Here is a 22,422-nt window from a genome sequence, read left to right as displayed (position 1 = left end):
GGTCCACCCTGCGAAGCTGGCAGAGAGGGAGAAGCAAGAGGGCCAAGGCTGCCTGGTGGATTCCAGCACGTGCCCAAGCCAGCCACCCCCATCCGCCCCGTGCCGCAATGGAAATCTCCATCGTTGGGCCAAGATGGTGCGTCCACAGTGTCTCTGACAAAAATGCAAATGTATCACATGGCAGAGAACCGAAGTTAGCTCCCTCCTCTGACGAAACAGCAGAAATCATCCCTGAAGGCCTGCGCCCTGGGAGGGAAGGGCCACGGGGGAGTGCAGGGAAAAGGGTGTCCTAAGGAGAAAGGGACGGGACGAAAGTGAAGGGGCAGAGAAGAGCCACCCCACATAGGAGCAGGACTCCCTCCCCAACAACACAGAAGAAAGTTCAAAGCAGAACCCATGAAACCGAAAACAGAGCAAAGAAATCAAGAAAACCAATAAAACCAAAAGTCGTTTCTTGGCGAAGATTGGGGAAAGTAACAAAACTACCCAGTCGCATCGGGAAAACGAGAAAAGACACAGATGCCCAGGAACAGCAGGCATGAGGGAGGTCACACTGCTGGGTTCCACAGACGCTAATGGGTCAGAGAACTTCATAAACGACTTCCTGGGGAGCCTGGGTGGCTCATTCCGTTAAGCACCTGATTCTAGGTTTCGACTCAGGTCATGATCTCACAGTCCTGGGATCGAGCCCTGCGTCGGGCTCCCTGCTTAGCAGGGAGTATGTTTCCCTTCTTCCTCTCTCTGCCTCTCCCCCAGCTCCCATGAACTTACTTTCTCTAAAATAGGTAAATAAATCTTTTCTTAGTCTGTTAAACACCATGCAGTAGTACATCATTAGTTTTTGATGTAGTGTTTCACGATTCATTGTTTGCATATAACACCCAGTGCTCCATGCAGTACATGCCCTCCTTAATACCCACCACTAGGCTCACCCATTCCCCCAGGCCCCTCCCCTCTGTAACCCTCTTTGTTTCCCAGAGTCCACAGTCCCTCATGGTTCATCTCCCCTTCCAATTCCCGCCCCTTCATTTTCCCTTCCGTCTCCTAATGTCCTCCGTGCTATTCCTTATGTTCCATAATTAAGTGGAACCACATGATAATTGAACTTCTCTGTTTGACTAAATAAATCTTTTTTTAGAAATTAAAAATAAATGATTTCTTGTGATAGTTTCAACAACTGAAATGAAATGGACAAATTAAAAGACACAAACTAGCAAAGTTCACTCAAGAAGAAACAGACAACCTGAGGAGCCCTATAGCTGGGAAGGTAGCTGGATGTGTAGTTAAAGACCTTCCCACAAAGACAACTCCAGGTCCAGGGGGTTCCCCTGAATACTTCTACCAGACACTTAAGGAAGAAATGATGCCAAAATTAGAGAAATAAATTAAAAGAATAAAAACCTGCATAACAGCATCCCTCCATGAACACAGATGCAAAAATTCCAGACAAAATTTTAGCAAATAAAATCTAAAAATTTATAAAAAGGACAATAATTTAAAATCAATGTAATCCCCAGGAGTGCAATGGCAGGGTCATAGGGAAGCTCTATTTTTAATTTCTTGAGGAATCTCCACACTGTTCTCCAAAGAGGCTGAACCAACCTGCATTCCCACCAACAGTGGAAGAGGGTTCCCCTTTCTCCACATCCTCTCCAACACATGTTGTTTCCTATCTTGCTAATTTTGGCCATTCTAACTGGTGTAAGGTGATATCTTACTGTGGTTTTAATTTGAATCTCCCTGAAGGCTAGTGATGATGAACATTTTTTCATGTGTCTGATAGCCATTTGTATGTCTTTATTGGAGAAGTGTCTGTCCATATCTCCTGCCCATTTTTTGATATGATTGTCTGTTTTGTGTGTGTTGAGTTTGAGGAGTTCATTATAGATCCTATGACCCTGCCATTGCACTCCTGGGTATTTACCCCAAAGATACAGATGTCATGAAAAGAAGGGCCATCTGTACCCCAATGTTGATAGCAGCAATGGCCACCGTCGCCAAACTGTGGAAAGAACCAAGATGCCCTTCAACGGATGAATGGATAAGGAAGATGTGGTCCATATACACTATGGAATATTATGCCTCCATCAGAAAGGATGAATACCCAACTTTTGTAGCAACATGGACGGGACTGGAAGAGATTATGCTGAGTGAAATAAGTCAAGCAAAGAGAGTCAATTATCATATGGTTTCACTTATTTGTGGAGCATAACAAAAAGTATGGAGGACAAGGGGAGTTAGAGAGAAGGTGGTTGGGGTAAATTGGAAGGGGAGGTGAATCATGAGAGACTATGGGCTCTGAAAAACAATCCGAGGGGTTTGAAGGGGTGGGGGGTGGGAGGTCGGGGTACCAGGTGGTGGGTATTATAGAGGGCACGGATTGCATGCAGCACTGGGTGTGGTGCAAACATAATGATACTGTTATGCGGAAAATAAATTTTTTAAAAAAAATTTTTTTAAAAGAAGAAGAAAAGAAAAAAAAAATCAATGTAATCCATAATATTAACAAACAAAAAGCAAAAAACCCCAAGATCATCCCAGCAGACACAGAAAAAGCCCTGCCAATTCTAATTTAGATCTGAATCCTACATCACGAGCAGAGCCTCTGCCCCCGTATAGACCTGACCCAGCCCAGTGGGCAGAGGGCATGATGTTTTATCTTGCCTGCCTTCAGCCTTCTCCTCCTCCCTGCTCTTCCAGGGCTGGGCTGGAGGGCAAGGGAAGGGCAGTGTCCAATGTGATTGGAGCCGCTGTGGGGATTCCTCAGCAGGTGTCCAATGTGGTTTTGGCAACTTTGAGAGGAGGGGGCTGGAGCAGGTTATTCCGAGAACCACCACAGGGCCTGCCTGCTGCACTGCTTCTAAATCAGGAGGTGCATTTTTCCATCGGATGCCTTACCAAAATATTTCCATCCCTAGAATAAGATAAACAGCTAAAATAGTCCATAAACGACTGGTCTTTTACTCATTGTTTTATTATACCCAGAATTATGGGGATGTGCCCCAAAAGCCATGAAGCAGGAAGGATATGGTGCAGTAAAGTAGTAGTAAGTAATCAGAGATGATGAAAGAGGGGTAAGACAGGTAGTGAGGTAAGCAGTGCAGGCAGCAAGAGAGAGAGGTGCCCACCAGCGTGACCCACGAATCTCGGCTCTGTGACTCTGGTGCTCTGTCCTCATATGGGACAGCAGGACACAGATCTTGATTTCAGGCTGCACTTACAGTCCACTCATGAGAACAGATTTCCTGGATCAAATCTTCCCTTTCAGTCAAGACTCTTGGCTGTGCTCATTCAGGGTTGGCAATAGCACAGATACATGTCCCCAAACACACTATACTCCCACCCAGACAGGCACTTACACATCAAACAACAGTAACAATCCATTTTTAGGGACTTCCTCCGCAAAAGGAGAGGGCCCAAGGCAGGGGGCACCAAGCACGCTCAGCCACACCCTCTATGCTGCTCAATGCCAAGGGTAGTTATGGGCGTTCTCGTACACCCCCAGAAGCAGTACAACTTCTCAGAAACCTCCTGATGTAAATATTAAAGAAGTTACAACTGTTCCTCTAATTCCACCTCTGTATGTACAGTCACAACTCTGAGCAAATATGTCTATATAAGGGATCCTTTACATCACTGTCAAAATATTGAAAAAGCAGAATTACCTAAAGATCTGCTGATAGGGTGGGTCAGATAATTAAGACAGGTTCACGTGACAGAATATCTCGCAGCCATTAAAAACATGTAGCAGAAGATCAGTCACTGTATGAGAAAGCAGTCACAACATACAGTAAACAAAAAGGAGATTGGGAAAGAGTGTGTACTGATGGACCCCATTTCTGCAAACACATAAACACATCTGTACACATGTGTTGTACACATGTGTGTTTCCATGTATACATGCTTGGGGCTAGAGCACAGAACAGCCCCTGGAAACAGACATGACAAAGTCGGGAGGTAAGACCATGGGTGAAGCCCATTTCCTTCACTGAGCTTTTCTGCACAGCTTTCTGACATTCTTCTCAATAAGGACTCCCTTTACAATCAGATTTTGTAGATGAAAAAACATAAACTCTAAGAAAAATTACAAAACCATTTGCATGTCTTTATTGGAGAAATGTCTGTTCATATCTTCTGCCCTTTTTTTATATGATTGTCTGTTCTGTGTGTGTTGAGTTTGAGAAGTTCTTTATAGATCTTGGATATCAGCTCCTTGTCTGTATTGTCATTTGTGAATATCTTCTCCCATTCTGTGGGTTACCTCTTTGTTTTGTTAACTGTTTCTTTTGCTGTGCAGAAGATTTTGATCTTAGTGAAGTCCTAAAAGTTCACTTTCACTTTTGTTTCCTTTGCCTTTGGAGATATATCTTGAAAGAAGTTGCTGTGGTCAACGTAGAAGAGTTGCTGCCTATGTTCTCCTTTAGGATTCTGATGGATTCCTACCTCATGTTGAGGTCTTTTATCCATTTCGAGTTTATCTTCATGTATGGTATAAGAGAATGGTCAAGTTTCATTCTTCTACACATAGCTGTCCAATTTTCCCAGCACCATTTATTAAAGAGACTGTCTTTTTTCCACAGTATATTTTTTCCTGCTTTGTCAAAGATTAGTTGACCATAAAGTTAAGGGTCCATATTTGGGCTCTCTGCTCTGTTCCACTGGTCTACATGTCTGTTTTATGTCAAAAAATGGGCAGAAGACATGAACAGACACTTCTCCAATGAAGACATACAAATGGCTAACAAACATATGAAAAAATGTTCTTCATCATTAGCCTTCAGGGAGATTCAAATCAAAACTACATTGAGATACCACCTTACATCTGTTAGAATGGCCAAAATTAACAAAACAGTAAACAACATGTGCTGGAGAGAATGTAGAGAAAGGGAAACCCTCTTACACTGTTGGTGGGAATGCAAGTTGGTGCAGCCACTTTGAAAAACATTGCAGAGATTCCTTAAGAAATTAAAAATAGAGCTTCCCTATGACTCTGCAATTGTACTACTGGGTAATTATCCCAAAGATACAGATGTAGTGAAAAGAAGGGCCATCTGTACCCCAATGTTCATAGCAGCAATGGCCACAGTCGCCAAACAGTGGAAACAGCCAAGATGCCCTTCAACAGATGAATGGATAAGGAAGATGTGGTCCATATACACTATGGAGTATGATGCCTCCATCAGAAATGATGAATACCCAACTTCTGTATCAACAATGGATGGGACTAGAAAAGATTATGCTGAGTGAAATAGGTCAAGCAGAGAGAGCCAATTATCATATGGTTTCGCTTATTTGTGAAACATAAGGAATAACACGGAGGACATGGGGAGATGGAGAGGAGAAGGGAGTTGGGGGAAAGTGGAGGGGGAGGTGAACCATGAGAGACTGTGGACTCTGAGGAACTAACTGAGGGTTTTGGAGGGAAGGGGGTGGGAAATTGGGTGAGCCTGGTGGTGGATATTATGGAAGGCATGTATTGCATGGAGCACTGGGTGTGGTACATAAATAAGGAATCTGGAACATTGAAAAGAAATTTTAAAAGTAAATTAAAAATGTTTTCAATGCCTGAAAAAAATAAAAAGAAAAATTACAAAACTTTCGGGGATGACTATACTCCCGTGACTGTGAGTGCATGCCAGTCCCCACTCTAGCATCCTGTCTTCACATCTGGCACGTCACTCAACCTCTCTGGTCAAAGTCTCCTCGACTAGAAAATGAGGGGGTTTGACAATATAACCTGCAACTTTCCTGCTTGTCTTAAAAATATAATGACTAACGATAATCATATCCTATCTTTTAAGTCACCCAAATAAAGCATGCACATGGACTGAAACTTGAGAGCAACTTTCCAGAATTGTTGCTCATCCCTACTCTCTGCCCTTCTGGAAAGAGGGAAGCAGGTGACCAGGTGTTAAGAATAATTACATGCCAGCTCATGACAGAGAAAATGAAAGAATACCAAAACTACCACTTAAAGGAGTAAATACTCTCAAACATCTCACCTTTGAAATACCCAACAGAATGACAAGTCTGTTTTAAAAAAAAAAATTAAAAATCATGTTACCACCTAAATATCTACAGGATATATTATTTAAAACCTAGAAGTTTCTGTTGCTTATTTTAAAAGGAGGATTTCTTTTATACTTATTAAATGGATTTTTTTCTTTTTCTTTTTTTTTTTTTCTTTTTTTTGCTAAGAGTCAGGTAATGTGAACATAGTGATGGAAGGCTCCACCCTCTAGACCTTTCAAATGTCTGTCAAGCACAAAAATGTTAAGAACTTGGGGCAAATCTTTAAATTTAGCATTATAATTAGCTTCAATGTTATATAACTTAAAATAGCTTTTCTTGACACCCATCTGTTCAAATCCTCAAAAACAAAAGACAAGTGAAATATTTCAACAAATAATTGCACAGTGTGTCTCAAAGATGACGATCTTCCTAGGCATGGTCTTAGAGTATTTTTACTGACTTCCATCGTGTTAGTTACTTAAGTGCTTTGACAAGTATGACAAGCTTGCACAGTAGATTCAGGCTTCAAGAGAAACACACTCCTATAGGCATTGCCTACAAACCGCTGATTTAGTAAAAGTGGTATCATTCAGTGCTGACATTCAAAGTTTTCCCAGGTCACCCAATTTATCTCAACTTTAGTAATTAGCAGTGAACACTTACTTCCTTCAACCTTCTCATCTTTGCAGGTTTTCTGGGCTCTATATGAATATAACTGCAAAAGAAGAAAGAAAAACCTAGTTAGAAGGTAAATATTGAGATGGAAGTTCAGAGTCTTTTCAGAGAGGACTCCTTTTTGGCATTCCCATAAGCAAATCCACAACAACTTCAACTAAAGTAAAGAGCAGCACATGGGACATGGACACTCAACAGCAAGGTCAATGGCGAAGTCATCTCAAGACAATGCCACACTGGCTGCCATTGGCAACACCCATGGGAAACTGCCTGAATGGCACTCTTTCCCTCCTATAACCTTATTAATCCAAAAGGACAGTATCGATCATCTACTCCTACCTCTATTTACCAGCTCACCAAAGAGCCCAGAAGTGAGCTCACCCAGAGTCCCAAAAACTGGCCAGAGTCCAAGCAGAGTCCCTCCCTATCTAGCTCCTCATCATCTGCACCATCCCCTCCTATCACACAGAATTACATCACCATCCCCATTCTGCCAAAAATGAACACTGGGAAATGTCACCAGAATATCACATATGTGAGCCTCACCAGTACAAATTTTGACAGTGGGGGACTTTCAGAGAGTCCTCCATATGCCTCAAAAATAGAACAGGTACTTTCTCATGATAATAAACACTTTAATTTTATATCCTTTAAGATTTCTTCCTGATTTAAAAAATCATATATCTGAGATTGTTGCTGTTGTTGACAGTTTTAGCAATATTCGGAGAAGGATTGACAAAGAGTTCGCAGCTGGAAGGAAAAAGAATTACAAAGCATTCAGTTGAGTCAAGAGTCACAAGCCAGCTGCTTACAGAGGTCAGGCAAATAATGACAATGCTTGTCCAGGGCAGTCTTAGGGAACAGTGGGGACTGTGGCAAGCATGAACCTACTTCCTGCCAGGGTGAGCAGTGCTCATTGCTCCAGGGCCCTTTTCTCATGTGGAAATTCAAGCAACAGGACTAAAAACTTAGTCCTTCTGAACAATCAACCTTCTATATCTTTTTTTCAATAAAACTAAAATTTCATACTATTACATAAACTCCCTTTTGTTATAAAATGTCCCAGACAATTCACATCTTTGAAAACTGTGTGACCCAAACTAAACATAGCACATTCAGAACTCTAGCTGAACACCCCTGCTCGTGCCCCTGCATAAGCTCTTTTTCCAGTTTTAACCCCCGAAATTCCATGTGTGATGAACACTAATCTCTGAATAAAACAAATTATTCCATAATTAAGTGGAAACAAAGAGTAAAAATTAATGCATGGGGAACCTGGGTGGCACCATTGTTTGGGCATCCAACAATTGGTTCTGGCTTGGGTCATGATTTCAGGGTCATGGGATCCAGCCCCACATAGGGCTCCATGCTCAGCACAGAATCCACTTGGGATTCTCTCACTCTTCCCCTCCCACTCATACTCTCTATCTGTCTCTAAAATAAACCATTTTTTTAAATAGTAAAAATAAATGCAGAAAAACTAAGGCAGATGTAGAAGAAGCAAGATGGCAGAGGAGTAGGAAACTAAAATGTCGTCAGGTCCCAGGAGTTCAGCCAGATAGTTAACAAACCATTCTGAACACCTACAAATTCACCAGAAGATCAAAGAGAAGAGCAGCAATTCTAGGAACAGAAAGTTGACCACTTTCCGGAAGGTAGGACAAGCAGAGAAGTGAATCCAAGTGATGGGAAGAGAGACTGCAGGGAAAGGGGCCAGCTCCTGGCAAGCAGAGCAGCAGAGCACAAAATTGAAACTTTTAGAAGTCTGCTCCACTGAGGGACCTTGCTCCAGAGGCTAAGCAGGGGTTGGGGGGTGAGGGTGGGGAGCCCTCGTGGGGACATTATGATCTCAGCACCTGCAGGGTCATGAAAATACCGTATGTGTCTGAGTGTGGAGTGCTTCCAGGTATCAGAGTGTGGAAGCTGGCTGCAGAGATGGAGCAGGGTGGGGGTGGGGATTCTCAGCTCAGGGTTACCTTAAACCATTGTCGGAGGCATAGTTGGGCTACTGCTCTTCAAGCAGGGACACCACAAGTGGCATATCTGGGGAGATTCACCTTCCTCCTGCAGAAGGAGAAGTGCAGGACCACCCTGCGGGAACCTGCTGGGTTTGGACAGTCTAAACAGGGCCATGCACCAGAGATAGAAACACTCAGTCACAGGCTAGGTGAGCACGGAGTGTGGTTGGAGACCAGGAAGATAGGAGGGATCAACTCCTATTCTCTGAGGGTGCACTGAGGAGTGGGTGCTTGAGCTCTTAGCTCCTATGGGCCAGAGATTGGGAGGCCACCATTTTCATTCCCATCCTCCAAAGCTATAGGGAAAACATTCAGGGAACAAAAGCTCCCAAGAATGAAACCAAGCAGATTATTTAGCCTGGCCCCTGGCACAGGTGGTGCAATTGCACCCCTGTGCAAAGACATTTGAGAATCACTGCCACAGGCCCCTCCCCCAGAAAATGAGCAAGAACATACAGCCAAGACCAAGTTCACTGATCAATGAGAATAGCAGAACTCCAGAGCTAGGGGAAAGCAACACATAGAATTCATGTCTTTTTTCCCAGTCTTTCAAAGTTAATTTTTTTTATTTTATTTTTCTCATATTCTATTTTTTAAATTTTTACTATTTTCTATTTTAATGTTTCTTAACTATTTTCTTGTCAATACCTTTTTTAAAATCTTTTTAAAATTTTCATTAGTATAGTCATACTTCATCCTTTCATTGTATTTAACCTTGTTTTTTGTATAATATAGGGGTTTTTTTCTTTAAAATTTTGGGATACAATTTCTTCTAATAGATCAAAATATACCCTAAATCTAGTGCATGCTTTGTTCTAGTCTCCAGCCTGATCACAATCTTTCCTCTTTTTTTTCTTTTTTCAACCAACTTCTAATCTTATCAATTCCTTTTTTTAGAATCTTTTTAAATTTTCATCTTTACAGTCATATTCCATCCCTTTGTCGTGTTTATCCTTATTTTTGTATATATATAACTTTTTCTTTCTTTAAAATTTTGGGAGGTATTTCCTTCCAAGAGACCAGAATACACCCAAAATCAAGTGTGTAGCTCTATTCTATTCAACAGTGTAATATATATATATATATATATATGTATATATATATATATATATATATTTTCCCCCCTTTCTTCTTCCCCCAGTACCTAGTCTCTTGTGATTTGGTTAGCATATATTTTTCTGGGGTCTTTGCCACCCTTTTAGTATTTTGTTCTTTCATTCATCTATTCTTATCTGCATAAAATGACAAGGCAGAAAAACTCACCTCAAAAAAAAAAAAAAAAGAAAAAGAGACAGTACCAATGGCTAGGGACCTAATCAATACGGATAATAGTAATATGTCAGAACTACAGTTCAGAATTATGATAACCAAGGTGCTAGCTAGGCTTGAAAAAAGCATGGAGGATATTAGAGAAACCCTTTCTGGAAAAATAAAATCCCTTTCTGGAGAAATAAAAGAACTAAAATCTAACAAAACTGAAATTTTAAAAAAGCTATTACTGAGGTACAATAAAAAATGGAGGCTCTTACTGCTAGGATAAATGAGGAAGAAGAGAGAATTAGTGATATAGAAGGCCAAATGACTGAGAACAAAGCAGTTGAGCAAAAGAGAAGCAAACAACTACTGGACCACAAGGGGAATATTCAGAGATAAGTAATATCATATATGAAAAAATATTAGAATAATTGGGATCCCAGAAGAAGAAGAAAGAGAGAGGGAGAAGAAGGTATATGGAAACAAATTATAATAGAGAATTTCCCTAATATGGCAAAGGGAACAAACATCAATATCCAGGAGGCACAGAGAACCTCACTCAAAATCAATAATAGGTCCACATCCTGTAATCTAGTAGTAAAACTTACAAGTCCTAGTGACAAACAGAAAATCCTGAAAGCATCTTGGGACAAGAATTCTGTAACATACAATGGTAGAAATATTAGACTGGCAGCAGACCTATCCACAGAGACCTGGCAGGCCAGAAAGGACAGGCATAATATATAATATGCAGAGAACTAAATTTTTTTAAAAAATGTAACCAAAAATGCTATACCCAGCTAGGCTGTCATTGAAAATAGAAGGAGAGATAAAAAGCTTCCAGGACAAACAAAAACTGAAAGAATTTGCAAACACCAAACCATCCCTACAGGAAATATTGAAAGAGGTCCTCTAAGTAAAGAGAGAGCCTAAAAGGAACAAACCAGAAAGGAAATGAGACAATATACAGTAATAGTGACCTTCCAGGCAATACAATGGCACCGAATTCATATCTTTCAATAGTTACCCTAAATGTAAATGGGCTAAAAGCCCCAATCAAAAGACAAAGGATATCAAAATGGATTAAAAAAAGAAAACCCATCAACATGCTGTCTACAAGAAACTCATTTTAGACCCAAAGACACCTCCAGATTTCAAGTGAGGGGGTAGAAAACAATTTACCATGTTATGGACATCAAAAGAAAGCTGGGATGGCAATCCTTACATCAGACAAATTATATTTTAAGCCAAAGACTGAGAAGAGATGAGGAAGGACACCATATCATATTTAAAGGGTCTGTCCAACAAGAAGACCTAAAATTTTAAATACCAATGCCCCTAACATGGGAGCAGCCAATTATATAAGCCAACTAATAACAAAATCAAAGAAGCACATTAATAATAATACAATAATAGTAGGGTACTTTAACACCACCCCCCCTCACTGAAATGAAGAGATCATCTAAGCAAAAGGTCAACAAGGAAATAAAGGCTTAAATGACACTCTGGACCAGATGGACATCACAGATATCTTCAGAACATTCCATCCCAAAACAACAGAATACACATTCTTCTCTAGTGCACATGGAACATTCTCTGGAATGGATCACATCCTGGGTCACAAATCAGGTCTCAACTGGTACCAAAAGACTGGGATCATTCCCTGCATATTTTCAGACCACAATGCTCTGAAGCTAGAACACAATCACAAGAGGAAAGTTGGAAAGAACTCAAATTACCTGGAGGCTAAACAGCATCCTACTAAAGAATGAATGGGTCAACCAGGAAATTTAAAAGAATTTTTAAAAATCATGGAACAGGGGCACCTAGGTGGCTCAGTAGGTTAAAGCCTCTGCCTTCAGCTCAGGTCGTGGTCCAGGGTCCTGGGATTGAGCCCTGCATCAGGCTGTCTGCTCAGTAGGCAGCCTGCTTCTCTTCCTCTCTCTCTCTGCCTGCCTCTCTGCCTACTTGTGATCTCTGTCAAATAAATAAATTTTTTTTAATCATGGAAACAAGTGAAAATGAAAACACAACTGTTTGAAATCTTTGGGACACAGCAAAGCTGGTCCTGAAAGGGAAATACATAGTGATACAAGTCTTTCTCAAAAAACAAGAAAGGTCTCAAATACAGAACCAAACCTACACCTAAAGGAGCTGGAGAAAGAACAGCAAAGAAAGCCTAAACCCAGCAGGAGATGAGAAATTATAAAGATAAGAGCAGAAATCAATGAAATACAAACCAAAAGGACAGTACAACAGATCAACAAAACTAGGAACTGGTTTTTTGAAAGAATTAATAAGATTGATAAACCCCTAGCCAGACTTCTCAAAAAGAAGAGAGAATGGACCCAAATTAATAAAATCATGAATGAAAGGGGAGAGATCACAACCAACCCCAAAGAAATACAAGCCATTGTAAGAACACATTATGAGCAATTATACATCATACAATTTGACAATCTGGAGGAAATGGATTCATTCCTAGAGACGTATAAACTACCAAAACTGAACCAGAAAGAAATAGAAAACCTGAACAGACCCATAACCAGTAAGGAGATTAAAGGAGTTATCAAAAGTTTCCCAACAAACAAGAGCCCAGGGCCAGACAACTTCCCAGGGGAGTTCTACTAAACATTTGAAGAAGAATTAATACCTATTCTCCTGAAACTGTTCCAAAAAATAGAAGTGGAAGGAAAACTTCCAAATTCATTTTATATGGCCAGCATTACCTTGATCCCAAAACCAAAGACCCCATTAAAAAGAAGAATTACAGACCAATATCCCTGATGAGCATGCATGCAAAAATTCTCACCAAAATTCTAGCCAGTAGGATCCAACAGTACATTAAAAGAGTTATTTACCATGACCAAGTGGGATTTACTCCTCGGTTGCAAGTTTGGTTCAATATCTGCAAATCAATCAATGTGATACAATACATTAATAAAACAAAGAACCAGAACCATAGGATACTCTCAACAGATATTGAAAAAGCATTTGACAAAAATGCAATATCCTTTCTTGATCAAAAATTCTTCACAGTATAGTAAATGCCTCAATATCATCAAAGCCATGTATGAAAAATCCACAACAAATATCATTCTCAATGGGGAAAAACTGAGAGCTTTTTCCCCTAAGGTCAGGAACACAGCAGGACTCTCCCTATCACCACTGCTATTCAACATAGTACTAGAATTCCTAGCCTCAGCAATCAGACAACAAAAAGAAATAAAAGACATCTGAATTGGCAAAGAAGAATTCGAATTCTTACTCTTTGCAGATGATATGATAGTTTAAGTGGAAAACCCAAAAGACTTCATTCCAAAACTGCTAGAACTCATACAAGAGTTCAGTAAAATGTCAAGATAAAATCAATGCACAGAAATCAGTTGCATTTCTATACACCAACAGCAAGACAGAAGAAAGAGAAATTAAGCAGTCCATCCCATTTACAGTTGCACCAAAAACCATAAGATACCTAGGAATAAACCTGACCAAAAAGGCAAAGAATCTATACTCAGAAACTATAAAGTACTCATGAAAGAAATTGAGGAAGACAAAAAGAAATGGAAAATATTCCATGCTCATGTGTTGGAAGAACAAATATCGTGAAAATGTCTATGCTACCTAAAGCAATCTACACATTTAATGCAATCTGTATCAAAATACCATCAACTTTTTTGAAATAAATGGAACAAATAATCCTAAAATCTGTATGGAACCAGAAAGACCCCAAGTAGCAGGAGGAATGTTTAAACAGAAAACCAAAGTTGGTGGGATCACAATTCCGGACTTCAAGCTCTATGACAAAGCTGTAATTATCAAAACAGTATGGTCTTGGGAATTAATGGTTTGGGGAAATTTGGACAGCCACATCCAGAAGAATGAAACTGGACCATTTCCTTACACCACAGATAAAAATAGACTCAAAATGCACCATTTATTGAAGAGATTTTCTTTTTTCCTACCGTATATTTTTTCCTGCTTTGTCAAAGATTATTTGACCATAGAGTTGAGGGTCCATATCTGGGCTCTCTACTCTGTTCTACTGGTCTATGTGTCTGTTTTATGCCAGTGCCATGTTGTCTTGGTGATCACAGCTTTGTAGTAAAGCTTGAAATCAGGCAATGTGATGCCCCCAGTTTTGTTTTTTGGTTTTTGGTTTGTTGTTGTTTTGTTTTTTTTTTTATTAACATTTCCTTAGCAATTCAGGGTCTCTTCTGATTCCATACAAATTTTAGGATTGTTTTCTCCAGCTCTTTGAAAAATGCTAGTGGAATTTTGAATGGAATGGCATTGAAAGTATAGATTGCTCTAGGCAGTATAGACATTTTAATGTTTATTCTTCCCATCCAAGAGTATGGAATGGTCTTCCATCTTTTTGTGTCTTCTTCAATTTCTTTCATGAGTGTTCTGTAGTTCCTTACCTCTTTGGTTAGGTTTATTCCCAGGTATCTTATGGTTCTTGGTGCTATAGTAAATGGAATCGATTCTCTAATCTCCCTTTCTGTATTTTCATTGTTAGTGTATAAGAAAGCCACTGATTTCTGTACATTGACTTTGTACCCTGCCACATTACTGAATTGCTGAATGAGTTCTAGTAGTTTGGAGGTGGAGTCTTTTGGGTTTTCCAAATAAAGTATCATGTCATCTGTGAAGAGAGAGAGTTTGGCTTCTTCATTGCCAATTTTATTACCTTTTATTTCTCTTTGTTGTCTGATTGCTGTTGCTAGGACTTCTTTTTTTTTTAAGATTTTATTTATTTATTTGACAGATAGATCACAAGTAGGCAGAGAGGCAGGTGGGGCGGGTGGAAGCAGGCTCCCTTCTGAGCAGAGAGCCCAATGCGGGGCTCGATCCCAGGAGCCTGAGATCATGACCTGAGCCAAAGGCAGAGGCTCAACCTACTGAGTCACCCAGGCACCCCTGTTACTAGGACTTCTAATACTATGTTGAACAAGAGTGGTGAGAGTGGACATCTTTGTCATGTCCCTGGTCTCAAAGGGAAGACTGTCAGCTTTTTCACATTGAGGATGATATTCGCTGTAGGTTTTTCATAAATAGACTTTATGAAGTTGAGGAATGTTCCCTCTATCCCTGTACTTTGAAGCATTTTAATCAGGAACAGATGCTGGATTTTGTCAAGTGTTATTTCTGCATCAATTGAGAAGACCATGTGGTTCTTCTCTCTTCTCTTATTGATTTGTTCTATCACATTGATTCATTCGTGAATGTTGAACCATCCTTGCAACCCAGGGATAAATCCCACCTGGTCATGGTGGATAATCTTTTTAATGTACTGTTGGATCCTATTAGCTAGGATCTTGTTGAGAATCTTAGCATCCATATTCATCAGGGATATTGGTCTGAAAGTCTCCTTTCTGGAAAAGTCTTTGCCTGGTTTGGGGATCCGGTTAATGCTGGCTTCATAGAGTCTGGCAGTTTTCCCTCTGCTTCAGTTTTTTGAAGCAGCTTCAGGAGAATAGGTATATTTCTTCTTTGAAAGTTTGGTAGAATTCTCCAGGGAATCTGTCAGGTCCTGGGCTCTTGTTTTTTGGGAGGTTTTTGATCACTGCTTCAATCTCATTACTAGATATTGGTCTATTCAGGTTGTCAATTTCTTCCTGGTTCAGTTTTGGAAGTTTATAGTTTTCCAGGAATGTGTCCATTTCATTTAGGTTGCTTACCTTATTGGCATATAACTGTTGATAATTTCTGATGATTGTTTCTACTTCTTTGGTGTTAGTTGTGATCTCTCCCTTTTCATTCATAATTTTATTAATTTGGGTCTTCTCTCCTTTCTTTTGGATTAGTTTGGCCAATGGTTTATCAATCTTATTGAGTCTTTCAAAAAAACAGCTTTTAGTTTCATTGATGCACTCTACTGTATCTCTAGTTTCTATCTCATTGATCTCTGCTCTGATTTTTATTATTTCCCTTCTTTTGTGTGGAGTTGGCTTAATTTGTTGACAGCTATGTGTGGAAGAATGAAACTCGACCATTCTTTTACACCATACACAAAGATAAACTAGAAATGGATAAAAAACCTCAAAGTGAGGCAAGAATCCATCAGAATCCTAAAGGAGAACATAGGCAGTAACCTCTTTGACATTGGCCACAACAACTTCTTATCAAGATATGTCTCCAAAGGCAAAGGAAACAAAAGTGAAAATTAATTTTGGGGACTTTATCAAGATCAAAAGCTTCTGCACAGCAAAGGAAACAGTCAACAAACAAAGAGGCAACCCATGGAATGGGAGAAGATATTCACAAATGACAATACAAAAGGCTGAAATCCAGGATCTATAAAGAACTCCTCAAACTCAACACACACAAAACAGATAATCACATCAAAAAAATGAGCAGAAGACATGAACAGACAGTTCTCCAATGAAGACATCCAAATGGCTAACAGACACATGAAAAAATGTTCAACATCATTAGCCATCAGTGATATTCAAATCAAAACCACATTGAGATACCACCTTAAACCTGTTAGAATGGCCAAAATTAACAAGACAGTAAACAACATGTGTTAGAGAGGATGTGGAGAAAGGGGAACCCTCTTACACTGTTGGTGGGAATGCAAGCTGGTGCAGCCACTTTGGAAAACAGTGAAGAGATTCCTTAAGAAATTAAAAAATAGAGCTGCCCTAGGACCCTGCAATTGCACTACTGGGTATTTACCGCAAAGATACAGATGTAGTGAAAAGAAGGGCCATCTCTACTCCAATGTTCATAGCAGCAATGGCCACAATCACCAAACTGTGGAAAGAACCAAGATGCCCTTCGACAGATGAATGGATAAGGAAGATGTGGTCCATATATACTATGAAGTATTATGCATCCATCAGAAATGATGAATACTCAAATTTTGTATCAACATGGATGGGGGACATGGGTAGATAGAGAGGAGAAGGGAGTTGGGGGAAATTGGAAGGGGAGGTGAACCATGAGAGACTATGGACTCTGAAAAACAATCTGAGGGTTTTGAAGCGGCAGGGTGGTGGGAGGTTGGGGTACCAGGTGGTGGGTATTATAGAAGACACGGATTGCATGGAGCACTGGGTGTGGTGAAAAAATAATGAATACTGTTATGCTGAAAATAAATAAAAAATAAATTTAAAAAAAAACACGGATGGGACTGGAGGAGATTATGCTGAGTGAAAGAAGTCAAGCAGAGAGAGTCAATTATCATATGGTTTCGCTTATTTGTGGAGCATAAGGAATAACATGGAGGACATGGGGAGATGGAGAGGAAAGGTGAGTTGGGGGAAATTGGAAGGGGAGATGAAGCATGACAGACTGTAGACTCTGAAAAACAATCTGAGGGTTTTGGAGTGGTGGGGGTGGGAGGTTGGGTGAGCCTGATGGTGGGTATTATGGAGGGCACGTATTGCATGGAGTACTGCATGTGGTGCATAAACAATGAATTTTGGAACACTGAAAAAATTTAAAAGTTAATAAAAACTTTTTAATTTTTTATTTCTTTTCAGCATAATAGTATTCTTTGTTTTTACACCACACCCAGTGCTCCATGCAATCCGTGCCCTCTCTAATACCCACCACCTGGTTCCCCCAACCTCCCACCCCCCGCCCCTTCAAACCCCTCAGATTGTTTTTCAGAGTCCATAGTCTCTCATGGTTCACCTCCCCTTCCAATTTCCCTCAACTCCCTTCTCCTCTCCATCTCCCCTTGTCCTCCATGCTATTTGTTATGCTCCACAAATAAGTGAAACCATATGATAATTGACTCTCTCTGCTTGACTTATTTCACTCAGTATAATAAAAACATTTTTTAAAAAATAGACTCAAGGGGCACCTGGGTGGCTCAGTGGCTTAAAGCCTCTGCCTTCGGCTCAGGTCATGATCTCAGGGTGCTAGGATAGAGCCCTCATCGGGCTCTCTGCTCAGCAGGGAGCATGCTTCCCTTCCTCTCTCTCTGCCTGCCTCTCTGCCTGCTTGTGATCTCTCTGTCTCTGTTAAGTAAATAAAATATTAAAAAAATAGACTCAAAATGGATGAAAGAGTTCAATGTGAGACAGAAATCCATCAAAATCCTTAAAGAGTACACAAGCAGCAACCTCTTTGACCTCACCCACAGCAACTTCTTCCTAGAAACATCGCCAAAGGCAAGGGAAACAAGGTCAATAATGAATATTTTGACTTTATCAAGATAGAAAACTTTGGCACAGCAGAGGAAACACTCAACAAAACCAAAAGACAACTGACAGAATGGGAAAAGATATTTGCAAATGACATATCAGATAAAGGGCTAGTATCCAAAATCTATAAAGAACTTATCAGACTCAACACCCAACAAACAAATAATTCAATCAAGAAACAGGCAGAAGACACAAAAAGATATTTCTGCAAGGAAGACTTCCAAATGGCCAACAGACTCATGAAAAAGTGTTCTGTGTCACTCAGCATCGGGGAAATACAAATTAAAACCACAATGAGATACCACCTCACACCAGTCAGATTGGCTAAAATTAACAAGTCGGGAAACAACAGATGTTGGCAAGGATGTGGAAAAAGGGGAATCCTCCTACACTGTTGGTGGGAATGCAAGCTGGTGCCGCCACTCTGGAAAACAGTATGGAGGTTCCACAAAAAGTTGAAGATAGAGCTATCCTATAAGTCAGCAATTGCACTACTGGGTATTTACCCTAAAGATACAAATGTAGTGATACAAAGGGGCATGTGTGTACACCCAAATGTTTAGAGCAGCAATGTCCACAATAACCAAACTATGGAAAGAACCTAGATGTCCATCAACAGATGAATGGATAAGAAGATGTGGTATAAAATGGTTAACAGACACATAAAAAAATGTTCACCATCATTAGCCATCAGGAGAATCAAATCAAAACCACATCGAGATACCACCTTACACCAGTTAGAATGGCCAAAATTAACAAGACAGTAAACAACAAGTGTTGGAGAGGATGTGGAGAAAGGGGAACCCTCTGACCCTGCAATAGTACTCCTGGGCATTTACCCCAAAGATACAGATGTCGTGAAAAGAAGGGCCATCTCTACCCCAATGTTCATAGCAGCCATGGCCACAGTTGCAAAACTGTGGAAAGAACCAAGATGCCCTTCGATGGACAAATGGATAAGGAAGATGTGGTCCATATATACTATGAAGTATGATGCCTCCATCAGAAAGGATGAATTCCCAACTTTTGTAGCAACATGGACGGGACTAGAAGAGATTATGCTGAGTGAAAGAAGTCAAGCAGAGAGAGTCAATTACCATACAGTGTTGTTTATTTGCAGAGCATAAGGAATAACACAGAGGACATGAGGAGGTGGAGAGGAGAAGTGAGTTGTGGGAAATTGAAAGGGGAGATGAACCATGAGAGACTGTGGACTCTGAGAAACAAACTAAGGGATTTGGAGGAGAGGGAGTGGGAGGTTGGGGGAACCAGGTGGTGGGTATTATGGAGGGCGCATATTGCATGGAGCACTGGGAGTGGTTCATAAACAATGAATATTGGAACTCTGAAAAGAAATTTAAAATATAAAATTTTTTTTAAAAACTAAAAAAAAAAAGAAGAGTGGTATATATTTATACACAATGGAATACCATGCAGCCATCAAAAGAAACGAAATCTTGCCATTTGCAACAATGTGGAGGAACTAGAGGCTATTAGGCTGAGCGGAACAAGTCAATCAGAGGAAAACAATTACATTTGATCTCCTGGATATGAGGAAGTTGAGAGGCTGTGTGGGGTCCATGTGAGGTAGGGAAGGAAAAAATGGGATCAGGAGGGAGACAAACTGGAAGAGACTCTTAATGTCACAGAACAAACTGAGGTTTGCTGGAGGTGGGGGGAGTAGAGATAGGGTGGCTGGGAATGGACATTGGAGAGGGTCTGTGCTATGGGGAGTGCTGGGAAATGTAAGACTCGTTATTCAGAGACCTGTATCCCTGGGGCAAATAATACATTATATGTTAATTAATTAATTGATTAATTAATTAATTAAAAAGTGAACAAGCAAGCATGGGGGGGAGAAAAACTAAGGCATAAAAAGATCCAACCAAAAAACACAAAATGCTGTTTATCATTTCAATGTTTCACTCCAAAAAACTGACAAATACAACAGAGAGAAAAAAACTAATTCCTCAGAGATGCAGTGAACTGGAGTCTTTAGGCCAGTGTTTGGAGAAGGGCTCTGTAGGATGTGGATTTCCTTGGGGTGGAAAGAGGGGAGCCGACATTTGAGCAGAAACTGGACATTAACGTGCAAAGTCACTTGGTGCTGCTTCCAGAGAACAAAGGAAAGGAAGAAGCCACCCATTTGAATTAATCCAGGCATTTTAAAGTACTGCATGCATTAAATTTCACAGCACCACATCGGCTATGAACTCACCCCATTTTGATGAGGACATAGATCTTCAGCAAGGTCATGTAACTGGCTAAATGCTACTGAGATAGGAAGAGCCAGGATTCACTGCAACCCAGGCCTTCTGTCCCTGAGACCACACTCCCGATATCTGATATCTGGTTCAGCTGCCTCCTTTTCCTGATACCCACTATCCTCAGGATACAAACGGGTGAAAAGGAGACAGAAGTAAAGGCTGGGTGCAGGCGAACTATGATAGTGTGATTTAAAGCTCTTCCATACTGTAAGCAAACATTACATTTGATTTTTGATAATAAGGCAACCAGGAAAAATTCCTGGTATAACTCAGATTCTCTGGAGGTTCCCCCAGTCATGGGCACACACACACCATGCCTTGATTTACGTTCTTTTGTGAATACAGTTTTCTCCACAAAAGAAATCGTGAATTCTAGGCTTTACTGGACATTTTTTTTGAAGCGTAATTACTAGCCTATAATATTTTGTTTTATAGAAGAAAAACCTATGTTCCTCATCTCTAATTCATCCCAGAAAATGTAGGGTTTGAATAATGATCGGGTTCTATACAGACTTGATGGTGTTTGTCTTGTCAATGTACCATTTTGCAGCCATTATTATGAGAAGAGCCCCAGGACAGCTAACACATCATTAGGTTTCACTGCAAAGTTCATTTGCTGGTGGTACAATTAGAAGATTATTTGCTAGAGAAAATTAACTTTAACTGCCCAGTGGCTCAGTAATTACAGAACATACATTCCAACAAGTGCTAGCTTACTGATACCAGCAGAAATCAAGCCAAAAGATTTGTCAGAGCTTCAGTCACCTAAGTCTGGATTCCGATTTCATACTTCATTGATCTAAAAAGTAGTGAAGAAAATGAAATTTAAATGCCTCTCCATGATGAACTTCACAAGCAAAGAGCACCGATCTATGTACATCACTGAAGGTACACGGATGATTCCAGAGTCTCGAGGACACCTGGAAATGCCCTGACCCTCCCCACTCCCCACCCCTACCCGTGAACAGGATCACGCTGTCTCCCTCATGGAAAACACTAACAAACCTGAAGAGATCTGGGAAGAGAAATGCCTCCAAGTGTCGGTGTTTCGACCATGTGTCCAAAACATTTCAAATAAACTATGACAGTCTCCCCACCAAATCAAAGGTCTAACAGGGTCTATTAGAAAACTCCCCGACCCACAGGACAGAGGAAAGAGAAGCATGTACCGAGCATGTTTGGGCATGTTGGCCCATGCTTCCAGGCTTCCTTCCTCATCAGCTCATACATAACACACAGACTGATTTTACAAGGAAATGTTTGGGGCGGGGAATTAAATACTCTTCATTATACATACACTGAAGAGGATTTTAATGTCAATTTTAGTAGCAACATATTCTGCTACCTGAACAGTGGATTCTATAGGAAATCAGAATTCAGGGTACGGAGTGTCAAAGTCCACTGGAGTGATGGTAGTAAAGACACCCAGACAGAGTGGATTCAACAACAGCAATTTGTGTATCACCGTTCTGGAGGCCGGGAGTCTGCGATGAGAAGCCTGTGTGCCTGGGTTCTGGCGAGGGCCCTCGTCCAGGTCCATGGACGGCTGCCTTCTCGCGTGTCCTCACATGGCAGCAAGGGCATTGAGCTGTCCAGTCCCTTTTACAAGTACACTAATCCTATTCATGACCGGTTCACCTCCCAAAATCCCCACCTCCTAACACCCACACTTGGGATCAGGTTTCAACTTGGGAATTTCGGGAGGACACAATAATTCTGTTTGCAGCTGGTTACAGTGATATATAAATCATGATATAGCATATGGTCAAGCCTGAAAACAATCATCACAAAATCGGACATCTGTGAAGGAATGTGTTCTTGTCAGCGAGGCTCGCTGTAGCAAACAGGATTTAGCAGGATTAGCGCTGTCACAAACTTAACCCAAAATGTCAGGGCATTAATTCAATGCCTCTTGGCAACTCAGATGTCAATGGATTAAGATTTTCCTTCAAAAACAATAGGATGTTTTGGGGCTCCTGGGTGGCTCAGTGGGTTAAGCCGCTGCCTTTGGCTCAGGTCATGATCTCAGGGTCC

The 22,422-nt window shown here is 40.6% G+C and overlaps 1 protein-coding gene across 8 annotated transcripts in view; it reads right to left on the bottom strand.

The window, feature by feature from the left end:
• DCDC2C (doublecortin domain containing 2C) overlaps nucleotides 1-22,422 on the bottom strand; it is a 91,234-nt gene that overhangs the window by 64,311 nt on the left and 4,501 nt on the right. For all 8 annotated transcript variants that reach the window (XR_014315790.1, XM_082746346.1, XM_082746347.1 and 5 more), the window contains exon 2: nucleotides 6,676-6,727. Coding sequence is in view for 7 of the 8 variants with exons in the window: in XM_082746346.1 (XP_082602472.1) it covers nucleotides 6,676-6,727 (52 nt within the window). In the remaining variant the exon portion in view is untranslated. The remainder of the gene's footprint in view (nucleotides 1-6,675; nucleotides 6,728-22,422) is intronic.

This window comes from Mustela nivalis, assembly GCF_964662115.1.
Source record: "Mustela nivalis genome assembly, chromosome: 8".
NCBI lineage: Eukaryota > Metazoa > Chordata > Mammalia > Carnivora > Mustelidae > Mustela > Mustela nivalis.
This window is presented reverse-complemented; position numbering and strand designations above follow the sequence as displayed.